The sequence below is a fragment of the Macrotis lagotis genome, chromosome 1 (assembly GCF_037893015.1).
Source record: "Macrotis lagotis isolate mMagLag1 chromosome 1, bilby.v1.9.chrom.fasta, whole genome shotgun sequence".
In the NCBI taxonomy this organism is placed as follows: Eukaryota; Metazoa; Chordata; class Mammalia; order Peramelemorphia; family Peramelidae; genus Macrotis; species Macrotis lagotis.
The window spans coordinates 925,139,351-925,153,723 of NC_133658.1; the positions used below are offsets into that span (position 1 = coordinate 925,139,351).

At 60.2% G+C, this 14,373-nt stretch overlaps 1 protein-coding gene across 2 annotated transcripts; it reads right to left on the reverse strand.

Moving 5' to 3' along the window:
• On the reverse strand, positions 1-13,864 carry PPP1R12C (protein phosphatase 1 regulatory subunit 12C). Of its 2 annotated transcripts, none has more exons than XM_074220009.1 (21): positions 13,563-13,864; positions 11,391-11,521; positions 8,293-8,411; positions 8,050-8,209; positions 7,149-7,293; positions 4,302-4,376; positions 4,020-4,108; positions 3,427-3,554; positions 3,294-3,352; positions 2,876-2,943; positions 2,631-2,720; positions 2,446-2,536; positions 2,280-2,369; positions 2,050-2,110; positions 1,861-1,943; positions 1,685-1,737; positions 1,461-1,539; positions 1,204-1,308; positions 1,074-1,124; positions 904-954; positions 1-811 (listed from the first exon to the last, which is right to left on the reverse strand). In XM_074220009.1, the coding sequence occupies exons 1-21, from the start codon at positions 13,836-13,838 to the stop codon at positions 725-727; spliced, it is 2,091 nt and encodes a 696-aa protein (XP_074076110.1). In that variant the 5' UTR covers positions 13,839-13,864; the 3' UTR covers positions 1-724. The 2 variants fall into 2 exon arrangements, with proteins under 2 accessions (XP_074076110.1, XP_074076109.1); XM_074220008.1 differs by having other exon boundaries at positions 1,861-1,946.
• Between the last annotated feature and the right edge of the window lie 509 nt (positions 13,865-14,373).

Below are 14,373 nucleotides of genomic sequence, written 5' to 3' on the forward strand. Positions count from 1 at the left end.
GCAAAGTCACACCTTTATTGGCGGTGCCCGTGGCCGCGGCAGGTCTGGGGAGAAGGCTGTCTCCCAGCGTGGGGGCCCCCACCGGGGCCCAGGCGCGGGGCGAGCCCGGCCACAAAAATACAAGCCCCCCCTCCCCTATTGCACATCAGAAGTGGGCGTGGGGCCCCCAGAAAAAACCCACGGCCCTATATACACATTGGCACATTCTTGGCTCCCGGGAGGGGGGGAGGAGAGGGGTGGCATCGCGGGCAACGTGGAGAGGAAGCGGGGCGAGGCGGGGGCGGCTCTCCGGTGCCCTGGTCCCCAAAGTCCGCGTGGTCCTGCTCCGGCCTGAGCCCGGGCCTCCAGCTCCGGGGGCCCCCCGATTCTCCAACGACTTCCACCAGCCTTCGGCAACATCCGGCGCCCCTCCACGGGCCGGCCTGGGCGGCCGCCTCACCGCTCCCACTCTCCGGTCCCTCTGAGGGCCGAGGGCCACCCCGGCTCCTGCCCGGCCCTGCCCGGCCCCTGCTCTCAATCCAGGCAGCTGGGCCCCACTGGGGACATGGGGGGAGTATGGCTTGTTGAGGGGAGTGATTGGGGCAGGGGACACCCAGACGACCCCTCCAAGGTCTCCAAGTTTCACACAAAGGAATGATCTGTGGCAGAAGCAGCTGCATAAATAGGGTGAAGGGAGAACGGGGGAGCAGAGCCAGGCCCCCCCCAGCTCCAGGGGTGGGGGGGATCACTTGGAGAGCTTGCTGATGACGCGGATGAGGGCTGCGTTCTCATCCTTCAGTCGTTGGTTGTCAGCCCGCAGGTCGGACAGAGCCTGCCCGGAGAGAAGGGGATGGGGGGTCACCCAGAGGAGGGGGCGATGGCTGCCACCCCCCACCCCCCATCCCCGGTCTAACCTCTCCTCACCTTCAGCTCCTCCTCCAGCTGGGCTGCCTTCCTCTCGAGGGCCCTCCGTTCCTGGGGAGGGGGCCCCATCAGAGAAAGGGAAAGGATTAGGGAGGCCCCCCAAAGGCCAGTGCCCCCCCCCCAGCCTATGCGCCAAGCCCCCCCCACCTTGGCCCTTCCCTTCCACTCACAAATCTCTCCAGCTCCAACATGGCCGGTCTGTCAGCATATTGCTCCTGTCTCTGTGGGGGGGATGCCAAGGGGAGTGAGGTGGGGGCTGGGGAAGGGAAGCTCCCCCCCACCCAGGCCCCAGCCACTGACCTGCGTGGCCCGCTCCAGTTCCACCTTCAGCTGGGACAGTCCCAGGGTGGTCTCCTGCAGGGTCTCCCTGAGCCTCTCGTTCTCGCCCTGCAGGCTCAGATACAGCTGCGGCACAGACAGGGCCGCTCAGGGTGGGGAAGAGCCCCCCAAGAGCTCCTGCTCCCCCCCAATCCTCCGATTCAGCCCAAGAGGAGGGGCTCCTCAATGGGTGGCAAGAGGCAGCTTCAGGATGTGTAGACAAGTGGGGGGGAGCTCACCTTCCGGAAACTACTGTTGTCTGGGTGGTGGTCTCCAGGGTCTGCCCGTGGCCGGCGTCCCTTAGAACCATCTACAGTACTGGGGATCCAGGAGACGTGATCAGTCTGTAGGCCAGGTCTGTTCTGGCCTCCCCTCCACCCTCAAGGGGGTGGGGCAAAGAAACCCGCTGGGAACCTGGGAGGGGGTCACTGCCAGAGGGGAAATGAGGGGCCACTGCCAGTACCTGGAGGCCGGGCCTTCCTCACTCGCCAGGTCCTCAGGCTCTGCCTCCTCGCCCTAAAAGTGTGGCAGAGCCAGGGTGGAGGAGGGCACCAAATGCCCCCACCACCACCCCTACAGCAGTGAAACCCCTCGTCAACAGTCAGGGAAACCAAGATTCCCCCCAAGGTCATCCCTCACCTCAGCCAGTCCCCTACGATCCTTCCGGACTTTGCAGCGGTCCTGAGCCACCTGCTGGCTATGGCCGGACCCCTCAGGCTCCTCTGCTGGAGTGAGAGGTGGAGTCAGACCTGGGAGCCTTGCCCACCCACCTGCCCATGCTTTCCCTAATGACCCCAGGCGACCTGCCTCTGGGGGGCTGGCATGTACCTCTCTGCACAGCTGTGTCTGAGGTCTCCAACCCAGGGACTCGGGGACGACGAGCAGGGTCCTGGAGGATGGGGGGGGGCATCAGCCAAGAGGGGAGCTGACCCTGAGCCCCCCACCCTCATGAGGGATTCTCAACCATCCCAAGCCCCTCCAATAATCCCAAGCCCCCCAAACCATCCTGGACTCCCACTGTCCCAAGCCCCCCACCATCCTGAGCCCCCTCAGCTCACCAGGCTCTCTGGGCGCTCCTTGACTTTCTCTGGCTCAGGGCCCCGCCCGACACTCTTTTCTGCCTCTTTCAGGTCAGTCAGGGTCACCCCCTAGGACAGGGACAGATGAAGGGAGAGTGCCCCCAGCAGCCCTTGGGCTCTAGCCCGCCCTAGTCAGGGTCCTCACCTGAGTTGACCTTCGTGACTGGCGCATGAGCCGGGACCGAGCCTTACGCTGAGACTCGGACTCCTCATCCCTCACGGGCATCTGGTAGGATCTGACAAGTGGGGGGAGGGGGGTCAGACTCTGCTCTCCAGGTCCTGCCCCCTCCCTTTCACCTGCCTCTCCTTCCCCGCCCCCTTTCACCTCACCTCCATCGGTCCCGGGAATCAGTGGGGGCCAAAGCAGCTGAGCCTGGAGCATTTGGCACGGCCAGCGGTGGCCTTGGGGGCTCCACGATCCTGGAGATGACAATGGCCACTGACATTTTGGCAAAATGCTCCCGGCTCCCTGTGGGTCGGACTGCAGAGTTCACTCTCCCCGCTTTGCCCAGGATCCCTGAAAGGGCAGCCAGCCAGGGCCTAGCATTCTCTCCCCATCCCTGATGCATACTCACGCTTCGGGGGGCTCGCTCATCTTCCTGGAAAGTGTTGGTGGAACCCGGGCCAGACGGAGCTCCTTGGTCTATGGAAGAGGGGGGTGGGGGAGTCGGGATGCAGCCCACCCAAGGGTCATCCTACCCTCCTCGAATCGGGTGAGGTTCTCCTTGAGGCAGGTCAGTTCCAAGCCCACCAACACCCCCCACCCCTGACACTCCCATCAGTACAGATCAACAGGGGATGACTGCCCCCTCCCCAGGCTTGAGATTCACAAAGTCATGCCTATCCTGGGCTCCCGATCAAACACAGCACCCCTGTTTTGGGGCCCTCCCTCTCTGAGGTGCCTCAAGCAGTTACACAGGTGGGGGGAAGGCCGGTGTCCCTAGGCTGAAGTCTCAGGCACCTGGGCAATCCAGGTCCCTCTTTCCAACTCACCTTGGGGCTAGGGGGGTCCAGGCTCTGTGGGGAAGACACTCCATTCAAGGCACTGGGTTCTGGGGGGAGGGGCAGCCAGAGGTCAGCAGGTCGCCTCCCCCACCCCACCCCCCAGGCCCCAGGGCTTCCTCACCTGGGGGTTCCTCCTCACCCTCCTCTTCATCCCCCAGTGGGGGGGCCCCAGTGCCCCCTGGCCTCCGCTCCTTGGAGAGATCTTGGAGGGAGATCTTCTCACGGCTGCTCAGTCGGCACACAGAGCTTCTGTCGTTACAATGGGGGGGGGCACCAGGCCGGGATGAAAGGCCATGGAAGAACCTCACCCACCCACCCCAGGCCTGCCCCTACCTCCTGTGCCTGCAATGGTCCACCCTCTTATATTTGCTGCCACCTCTACCTCCTGTGCTTGCCCCCACCTCCTGTGCTTGCTGTACGTGACCCCCCCCCACCTCCTGTGCTTGCTGTGTGAGACCCCCCCACCTCCTGTGCTTGCTGTGCGTGACCCCCCACCTCCTGTGCTTGCTGTGCGCGACCCCCCACCTCCTGTGCTTGCTGTACGTGACCCCCCCCACCTCCTGTGCTTGCTGTGCGCGACCCCCCCACCTCCTGTGCTTGCTGTGTGTGACCCCCCCCCGCCTCCTGTGCTTGCTGTGCATGACCCCCCCGCCTCCTGTGCTTGCTGTGTGTGGCGCCCCCCACTTCCTGTGCTTGCTGTGTGCGACCCCCCACCTCCTGTGCTTGCTGCTGGCTGGTGGCAGCGGCTCTGGGCCAACCTCTGTCCCTCGGGCCTGGGCCAGGGCTTCTTTTTGATTCCGAAGCTGAGGAGGAAGTAGGGCATCAGAATGGCCAAGTCCAGAGAGAGGGGTCCCAAGAAGGGGTGGGGGGGAACAGCCAGAGCTAGGAAGGCCACAGGCAAGCAGGCTCTTGGGGAGGTTGGGGGAGACTCCTGAGGGATCCTTTGGCTAGAGGGGATGGGGTAGTGAGAAGGGGAAGACACCCTGAGAGTCTCACATCTTCTTGCTTTCGGGCCAGTTCCTCCAGAAGACTCAGGACCTCCTCATCCGCCAAGTCGCAAGGACGCTGCCCCTGGAGTGGACGGAAGAGAGGAAGAGGGTAGTGAGGCCTTAAATGAAGCATCTTCCCCAAAGAACATGACGACCCCCGCCCCAGCCCCAAGGTGTCTGAAACATAGGGCCTTCCCTCCTAGGACACTGAGAGGTTACTAGGTTATCCATAGTGTCCTTCCTCCCTCCCTTCAGCAGACATTTACCTTCTATGGGCCAAAGTGCTGGGTACAAGGAAGAAGCAAAACCGGCATCCCCTCCCACCTCTTCAGAGGGGAGAATAAGCCTCTCTGGCACAATCAACTTGTGTGTTATGTCACTTTTTTATACATTTTCTCTCATCTGGTTATTTGACCTAGGGAGGTGCTATGGACACCCCCATTTACAGTTGAGGAAACTGAGGCAGGCAGTGGTGAAGGCACCTGACCAGAATCAGACAACTAGAAGTACCAAGGGCCTTCTGGCCTCCAGGCCCTGAATGCTCTCAGGCCTTCCACAGCCAAGAAGGCAGCCCCAGTGGAAGTCCACCACCAAGCTCCCCCACACCTACTCCAGAAAAATAGGAAATTTGACCCAGACTGAATAATGACCAAGAAATTCCATGAGAAACCACAGGAAAATAGGCCCGTGGCCATACAGGCAGGAGGGTTCCCATGGAAATGAGACCTTTGAGCCCAACCACACTAAGGCTGGAAAGGGCTGCACCACCATGGCCTGTGCTGTCCAGAGACCAGAGGGAGTTCAGATAAACCTTCAAAGATTTCAGAAGAGGTTAGAGGTGAGTCAGATGGAGAACAAGCAGGGCTACCCACTCCCACACTCAACCTGCAGGGACCTTGCCTTGTGCCAGGGCCAGAACCACACAAATATCAAGAAGGTAGCCAGAGATGACAGGAAGGAAGCAAGCAAATATTCACACATGAAAGGGGCTCCCTGAAAACCAAGAGAGACCCAGCAGTAACAAGGACAACAGAAAGAGACAAAAACGTGCAAATGGTTTGACCCTTGTCAGGCAGCATCCCACAAGACCAGCAACCACGACCATCAATGAGAAGCGAGCTTGGAATTCAATATTCCAAAAGGCAAGAGAGGCTTGCCCCCAAGGCTTCCAGCTTAGGATGGCGTGACAGAGTAATAGTGAGAGAGCATGCCCACAGAAAGGTATAGGAGGGAGGGGCTATTCTTATTCCATTCTACAAATGAGGAAATGGAAGCAGACAGAAATGACTCATCCAGGTAAGAAGTATCCAAGACTAGATCAGAACTTAGGTCTTCCTTACCCCCAAGCCAGCAGCTCTATCCATTGTACCACCTAGCTGCCCACAGCAGGAAAAATATGGACCTTTAATAGAATGGATGAAGTTTAAATATTTCCGATGAAAAGACCAGAGCTGAATAGGAACTTTGATTTACCAAAAACCTAGGAAATGTAAAATGGTTTGTGCAATTAGAAAGGGCTGTGGAATGGTCTGGGACTAACATTCTAATAGGGAAGAAAAATAAATCTCCCTTCATAACCTTTATGTCTTCATGGAGTAATAAGGGGACTGAATGAGAAAAACTGAGGTTCTGGGGCTGGCTTGGTTCTTTTCTGAGGGTCCAACAAAGAGGAAGGGAAGGCAGAGGAGAGGGGAGGAGGAGTGGAGGAACTGGCTAGTCCTGAGCGAGTGGGGGTGGGAAGAGGAAGGAGAACAGTCTGTTCAAGAACAGAGCTGTCTGCATAGGAGGAGAATGGAGCCCCAGTAGCAAGGAAACCAAACACAGTGCCCAAGAAAGACTGCCAGGAGCAGCATTGGGAAGAGCCCCTCGTGTCAAGGGTTTCAGAGGGAGGCCTGAGACTCCCAGATCAAAGAGAAAGGGCAGAGGGCCTCAGTGGGGGGGAAGGGGTTGGGAGGGGGCAGAGGATGGAAAAGTGAGCGTCCTGGTCACATCTATGCAGAGCAGGGACTGGAAGGGAAAAGGGGGATAATGGGAACACGGAGTGAAGTACCAGCAAGCCCCGCATCCCCCAACAACGGCAGGTGTTTTCGTGGCCTCTTAAGAGCCAACTGAAGCTCTTCTGGTTCACTGGACAGTCCTCCAGCCTCACCCTAACCTCAAGTACTCCCCAGCCAAGGCCCTCACGTTCCCTTCACACCAGACCCACAGACCTCCTCAGCCCTGCTTGACAGACACAGGCCAAGCATCTTCACACCAAGCCCTGCACACAGAGAGGCACACACACACACACACACACACACACACACACACACACACACACACACAAACATACAAAGAGACACTTGAAGTGCTAAGTGGCCAAGCACAGAGGACCCTGGGCTTGGAGTCAGAAGACCTGAGTTCAAATCTGACCTCAAATTGAACCTGAATGACCCTGGGCAGGTCCCTTTCACCTGCCTGCCTGGTTCCTCATCTATAAAAGGGGGGTTCTAACAGCTCTTTCTTTCTAGGCTTGCAATGTCGACCCAGTGAGGTCCTACCTGTAAAATGCCCAGCATAGGGCACTTCACGCACACTCACATCCTCCCCCCCCCCCCCCGATTCACTGACTCCTTATACAATACAAGCACCATTATTTCATTCTCTCCGGGTGTCTCCTCAGTGTCTGGCATATAGGAGGTACCTAATCAATGTTTACTGATGGGCTGATCACAAAATTCCTTGTCCTTAAGGATGAGCTCCTGATCCAACCAGCCCCTCCCTATCCCAGACATGGTAACCAGTTTCCAGAGAAGTGCCCATCCCAGCACCAGGATTCAGGCCTAAAGCGTCTCACTACTGCCAGTCCCCTCACCGCATGGGTCAAGGAGTCCATGCCTCCCCCGTGCTCAGCTAGCAGGCGGCAAGCATCCTCCACACCCCAGTGGGCAGCAGCGTGCAAAGGCGTCCAACCGTCCCCATCGCGCAGCTCAGGATCGTAGCCGGCCTGGAGAAGTAGCCTGGTTAGAGAGATGGGAAGGCTGAGGTGAGCCAGGGGCTGCTCACCCACAGCCAAGAATACAATCTTAGGATTCACAAGCGAGCAGAAGTCACAGAGGCCCAGTCTGATTGGGGGACTTTGGGACAAGTTTTGAAATGCATGGAATATGATACACAGGATGACAAAGGAAATACAGTGATTAAACAGAAGGATCACCAGGTTTCATCTTACAGAGAAGGAAACTGAGCCCAGACAGAACAGAGGCACAAAGCTGCCCCCCCCCATTCCCATTGTGCTTCCCCAGACCCCTGGGGTGACCCCTCTCACACTGGAGTGAACCTCGGTGATGGCCATGGGATCAGCCTCCCTGAGGCCTCGTGGTCACTTCTTGGCTGCCCCATACCTCAGCGGGCTCATCAGGAGCTTGTGGTCCTCTAAGACCCACAGCTCTTCTTCAGAAAAGTGACTTTTATGCTTATTGCCATTTAACTGGACTGAACTGGTCACAGCCCATCAATCTTGCCTATCAAGTCCCTTTGTGGGATTGTCCTCCAGGCATGTGGAAATCCGTGGATTCAATAAGCAGGTCATTGATGCCTTGACCCAAGCCACTATCAAAAAGGGGTCACTTGCCCTGGTCCTTGTACAGATCACTGGGGGCCTTCACTGGAGACCACAATCCAGGAACAACCAACAGGTCCTTCCAGGCCTACCCCCTCTAACTTCCACACCAGACCTGCTCAAGAGGCTGCACGGGGAAGGGGGGCCTCCATACCTCATCACTTCCATATAGCCCTTGGCGGCGGCCACATGCAAGGCTGAGGCGCCTGTGCGGGGGTGGCGGGCCTCTGGCATGGCGCCCCCATTCAGCCAACACCGTGTGTCATGCAGCAAGAGCTCTTCCTCAGCCCGCTTTGCAGCTTCCACGTCCACACCTTTGGGGAGAAGAGACAAGACCAATGTCAGGTCTGGGAGGAGGCCGCGGCCCAGCTGTGCTCCCCGCTTCCTCCTTACCCACCTCGGCGGGCAATCTCTGCCTTCAGCAGACTCTCCATGGCGTCGGCCTCTGCCAGATCCAAGGGCAGGTCCCCATCACTGTTGACAGCAGCTATGTTGGCCCCGTGGCTCAGCAGGTACCTACAGGGGAAGATGGGAGGAAGGCGGGGCTAGGAGAGCCAAGGCCACCTGGGCTAAGCAGTACAAGCAAAAAAAAAAAAAGCTACAGAAGCTGGTAACCAGAACAGTCAGAGAGAACACCTGGGGCTGGGGTCACCAGACAAGTTAGTGTGCAGTGAGGATCAAGGTGTGTAAGAAGACTGGAGAGGCAGGAGGGGGTTGACCCTGGCCAGGGGAGGGAGGGGGGAATCAAGATGTCAGCCAATCAGACCTGGGGGGGTTCAGGAAAATTATTTTGGCATCTGAGTGGAGAAAGGCCTGGAGTGAGGAGAGTCCTGAGGCAGGTGGACTGCCTGCCCCACCCTGGCAGATCACCAGGCTTGAGGTGAGAAGGGTTTGCACTAGGGGGTTATGTCATAGGAGAGGAGGTGGGGGCCACAGGCTCATGAACTGGAGAAGACTGAGAAGGAAAGGTCAGGGAGGTCCACCACAAGGGAGATGTGGCCACAAACATGGGAACAAAGCTCAAAGGCTGAGGGGACCTTGACTCCCTGCTTCTGGGGGGTGGTGACTACATGGGCTGCAAACTTGACTCCCAGGCTTCTGGGGCCCAACACTAGCTTTGTGTCCAATCTGAGGTGGAAATACTAAAATAACTAGATTTAAAATGATTCCTATGCAGGTTTAACTGTCTTAATAATTAAAAACTTAAAATTCAGAGTTCTTTCTCAAATCAACTTTGTATTAGTTGTAACTATTTGGGGCTCTTTACAAATGCCCAATGATCTCTGAGATGACGAAGACTCTGGGGGCCCAGGACATCAGGCCCCATCCATGTGGCCACCGGGAACTGCCCAAGCTCCAGACCAGGGAAGTGGAGTGGTCATATGAGGATCAGGGCTGGGATGGAGGAAGCCTGGGAGCCCATGATGCAGCGCCTTCCTCTGGAAAGGCCCTGGGTCACAGACACCGGACTCAGGGTCCAAAGGAAGTGGCATCAAGGCCCTACGGCACCTCTTCCCCCTCACCCTGAAGTCATGAAAGAGTGTGGCTGCTCGCCATTCCTAGAGTGGTCACCAATTTAGGGGTCTCTTGGGGATAGGCAGATCAAGATCCCATGGAGCTCAAGGGTTGTGGGGGGCAGTGCTGACCCGCAGTCAGTCTGGACTATGGGGCAGACGCAAGCATCAGGTGTGCATGTGGAGTGGGGGCTTGTCCTTTCAGAAGGCAAGTTAGGAAATGCAGAAAGCAAAGTGAGGCCAGGAACGAAGGTCAACGGAAGGCTTTTGTAGTACACTACAGAGGCCCCGGACAGAGAAAGGACTGCACTGCTCCACGTCCAGCCTGGCACAGGGGCTCCAGCTAACCAGGCGCCTACCAGGTAGAACTCCCTGCCATGACTGCCAATGATCCTTTCTTCCTTCTAAACTGAGGAAACCAACATGGGAAATTCTCTTCTGAGCCTGACGGAAGGGAGTGGAGGCTGGGGCAGAAATACCAGGCCCTGGAAGATAGGACCAGGCCCCACGGGACTCTGGTGGCTCTAAATCTGTGACCCTAGAAGGACAGAGGCACCAAGGCGGGTGACCGGCTGGTCCACAAGACAGGAGCAGGAACAACAAGCAAAGGCCAGGACCTGGGGAAAGGCCACGAGCCACCTAGGATGCACCCAGTAGCCAGGAGGCCCCACTCACTCCCACTCTTCTCTCCTTTGGGCACCACTGGCTGGAACAGAGCCCAAGAGAGCCAGGCATGGGCTGAGCAGGCAGAGCATGTAATTGCTGCCCACTTCCTACCATGAGGACCAAATGAGATCCTACATCTAAAGTAGTTGGCACACAAGGTCAGAGTCAGCAGGGGCCGAGGATGGACAGCAAAGAGGAGATCTTGGCCTTGTTTCTGCCCATCTCACACCCTGCCAATATCTCCTCTACCAAGAAGAAATAACCTTTGGCCAGGAAAGGACAGAAAACAACCCAGCACTCTGACACAGAACTGATGGTCAAGGCCACTGAGGGAGCACATGAGAGAGCACATGTCAGCAGCTCAGGGTCAAGGCCCCACCCCAGATCTCTCTGCATCCCTGAGAGGTGGGCTCCAAAAGCACACTCTGAGGAGAACAGGCCACGGTGCTGGTATCCCTGGGGCAGGTGGGTGATAGGGCCACAAGACTGACTAAATTTCACCAAGACACTTGTAAAACCATCTGGTGCCATTCTTATGGTGTCTAGGACAGGGAGAGGGGCCGTGGCCCAACGTGTAAGAGCTGGCGTGAAAAGCTGCATGCCAACCTGGCAGGTCTCTGGCAGGTCTCTTGGGGAAGCTCAGGGACCAGGCTGGGGGACAGGAATGGGCAGATAAAAGCTCACAACTTTTAAGTTAAAGGAGACTGATAAAGTGGAGAGTGCCAGGGGCAGCTCAGATGGGGAAGGAGCCCTGAGACAGGAGGACCAGTCTTCAAAGACCAGAGACTGTCCTGGAGAGGAGGGGGCAGTAGCAGGAAACACTGGGGGAGTGCCAAGGAAATGGTGCCTGGAGGGGTCTCTTTGGGCAGTTCCTTGCCAGCAAGGTGACAGGGGCGGGGGGGCAACAACTCCAAAACTGCCAGAGGCTGGAGGGAGCAGAGGGCTGGTCCCAGGCTTTATTCAATGGTCTCTCGGGGAAGGTCATGGGTGAGAGCTGGCAGGTGCCTCAGACTCGCTGGTGCAAGGGTTCCTAGTCCCAGATCTGTGTTCAGCCAATGTCCCATCTAACTTCCTTCTTCATTTGTATTTCATGCATTTGGGGGGGGGGGGGTCCTCGGGCTGAGGCCCATGGAGGGAAGGACACCTGAAAAACCCTGGGAGGTGGAGCAGGGGACAAAGAGACCACAACCCCACCCCCCCCCCAGCCCTGGATGAGACCTCTGAGGTCAGCTGAGGCAGAACCAGACCAGACCCAGACTGGCCCGAGGACCCTTGCTGGGGAAGCCCCCTGTCCCACCAAGACCCAGGGTCTTACTGGGCAATGTCTAGGTATCCACAGGAGGCAGCCACATGCAAGGGAGTCCAGCCCTCATTGTCGGCTTGGTTGACCGAGGCCCCCTCTTCCACCAGGAAGCGGACCACCTCCAGGTTCTCATCAATGCAAGCCTGGCGGAGAAAGAGAAGAAGAGCTCTGGTCAAAACTCGGGGGCCAGGGATGGAGTTTCTGAGCCCTGACCTCTTGGCCAGGGACCAGCCTTGGGTCCTCTGACACCAGCTCTCTCCAGGCCCCAGATGTCTGGGTCCTGGCCCCTTCCCCTCAGGGAGCACAGATTAAAAATAGAGCAGGGTGTGAGAGCCTTCCTGGGCAGCCTCTGCTGCCTCCCGGGTCCCTCCTCTCTGCCTTCCCAGGTGGCAGGGGCCCAAGGACCACTGCTGGACACCCCAAAATCCGAGGGGCCTTGAGGAGCAGAGGGCCTGGGCTGAAGGAGAGGAAGCCCCTGCTCCCTCCCCCCACACCAGGGGCCCGGGGAAAGGGGAGGCTCTGAGGGCCAGGAGGATGAAGTCATGGAAACTCGGGCAGGGAGGGGGGGCTGCCAGGCCCCCCCCAGCCTGGGAACGGCTGAGCTCTGGGCTCCGTTTATTTCCTCCTGATGTCATGGAGACGGGGGGGGGGGGTGGAGAAGGATGAGAAGGGGGCTTCCCCTACAAGGCCCTGGAAAGAGCTGAGGGAGGCAGGGAGCCAGCTCAGCCAACCAGTACCTGGGGACCCAGGCAGCTGAGGTGGGGGGCCCCAGGGCTGTGGAGAATGGCTGGGGGGGGTCACAAGGTCCCAAAGTTCTCCACTGGGGGGTGGGGAAAGGGTCAGGAGAGAGAGAGGAGAGCAGAACCTCAAGGATGGAGAGGGGTCCTAGGAAAGCCCCAGGGCCACCGGTGTCTCCCCCCCCCCCCCCCAGTTCTCCTCTGGAGGGTCACAGTGCTCACTCCCTGAAGTCTTCCTCTGCCGGGGGCTCAGAGCATTTCTGATGCTATCTCACCCCTCAAAGTGGGGGGCTTTAATAAAAGTCACCTTCAAGTGGGGTGGGGGAAGCAGGGGGAGGAAAACTTGGCCTATTTGTTGAAAGGGGGGGGAAGAGGAACATAGGAGATGTTGGGGGCAGGGAAAATACAGTGGAGGCAAGGAGGGGATGGGCTAAAAATGGGGAGCCTGGGGGAGAAGAATGGACTGGAAATGGGGAGACTGGGGGATGAGATGGAAAGACAGTCTGGAAATGGGGAGACTGAGAGGCAAGAAGGAAAAAGATGGGCTGGAAGTGGGGAGACACTAGTGGGGATGAGCTGGAAGTGGGGAGACTAGGGGGGCTGGAAGTGGGGAGACACTAGGGGGGCTGGGCTGGAAGTGGGGAGACTAGGGGAAGAGGCTGGGCTGAAAGTGGGCAGGCACTGGGGGGGCTGGGCTGGAAGTGAGGAGACACTAGGGAGGATGAGCTGGAAGTGGGGAGACACTGGGGGGGCTGGGCTGGAAGCAGGGAGACTAGGGGAAGAGAATGGACTGGACCTGGGGATCCTGGGGAGGCTGGGCTGGAAGTGGGGAGACACTAGGGGGGATGAGCTGGAAGTGGGGAGACTAGGGGGGCTGGAAGTGGGGAGACACTAGGGGGGATGAGCTGGAAGTGGGGAGACACTGGGGGACTGGGCTGGAAGCAGGGAGACTAGGGGAAGAGAATGGACTGGACCTGGGGATCCTGGGGAGGCTGGGCTGGACGCGGGGAGACACTGGGGGGGGAGCTGGAAGTGGGGAGACTAAGGGGTCTGGACGTGGGGAGACACTAGGGGGGATGAGCTGGAAGTGGGGAGACACTAGGGGGATAAGCTGGAAGTGGGGAGACTAGGGGATCTGGACGTGGGGAGACTAGGGGGTCTGGACGTGGGGAGACTAGGGGGGCTGGGCTGGACGTGGGGAGACTAGGGGGGCTGGGCTGGACGTGGGGAGACTAGGGGGTCTGGACGTGGGGAGACACTAGGGGGGCTGGGCTGGACGTGGGGAGACACTAGGGGGATGAGCTGGAAGTGGGGAGACTAGGGGGTCTGGACATGGGGAGACACTAGGGGGGCTGGGCTGGACGTGGGGAGACTAGGGGGGCTGGACGTGGGGAGACACTAGGGGGGCTGGGCTGGACGCGGGGAGGCGGCGGGCGGGGGGCGGCACCTGGTGCAGGGCGCTGATGCCGTCGGCGTTGGTGCTGTCCAGGAGCGCCGGGCCGGGCCCCCCGCGCACCATGGCCCGCGCCTCCTCCAGGTCTCCGCCCGCGCAGGCGGCCAGGAACTCGGCGGCGCGCTCGAAGCGCACGGTGCGGGCCCGGGCCCGGCCCCCCGCGGCCGGCGGCTCCCCGGCGCCCGCCGCCCGCGCCCACTGCCGCAGCTGCTCCTGCCGCCGCTCCCGGGCCGCGCCCGCGCCCGCGGCCGCCTCCGCCGGGCCCGACATCCCGGCGCGCCGCGGCCCGAGCGCGGAGCCCGCGGGCGACGATCCCCGGCCGCCGCCGCCGCCGCCGCCACTGGAGCCGCCGCCGCCGCCGCGCCCGGCCCGCCCCGCCCCGATCCCCGGCGCGGGGGCCGCCGGGAAGGCGCCGCCGCCGCCGCCGCTGCCGCCGCCGCCGCCGCCGCCGCCACCGAGCCCCGCCCGCCGCGGGCCCCGCCGGGAGCCGTAGTCCGCGCCTCGCTCCCGAGGCGCGCCGGGAAATGTAGTCCCGCCGGGCGACGCCGCCGCGGGGCCCCTGGCGGCTTCGCGACCCCCGGGCGCCGTCGCCGTGCGCCTGCGCGTTGGCCGCCTTGGCCTCGGAGCCCGCCGGGAAGCGCTCGGCCCGGCCCGAGAGGCGAGCGGAGCCGGAGCGGGCGGGGCGGGGCCTGCTCACCATGGGTGGGGCGCGTCCCGCGGCATGCTGGGAAACGGGGTCTGGGCCCCCGGGCCCCGGGGAGGGGGCGCCCCCGGGGCCTAGGCCGGGGCCGGGCGGCCCGTCCTG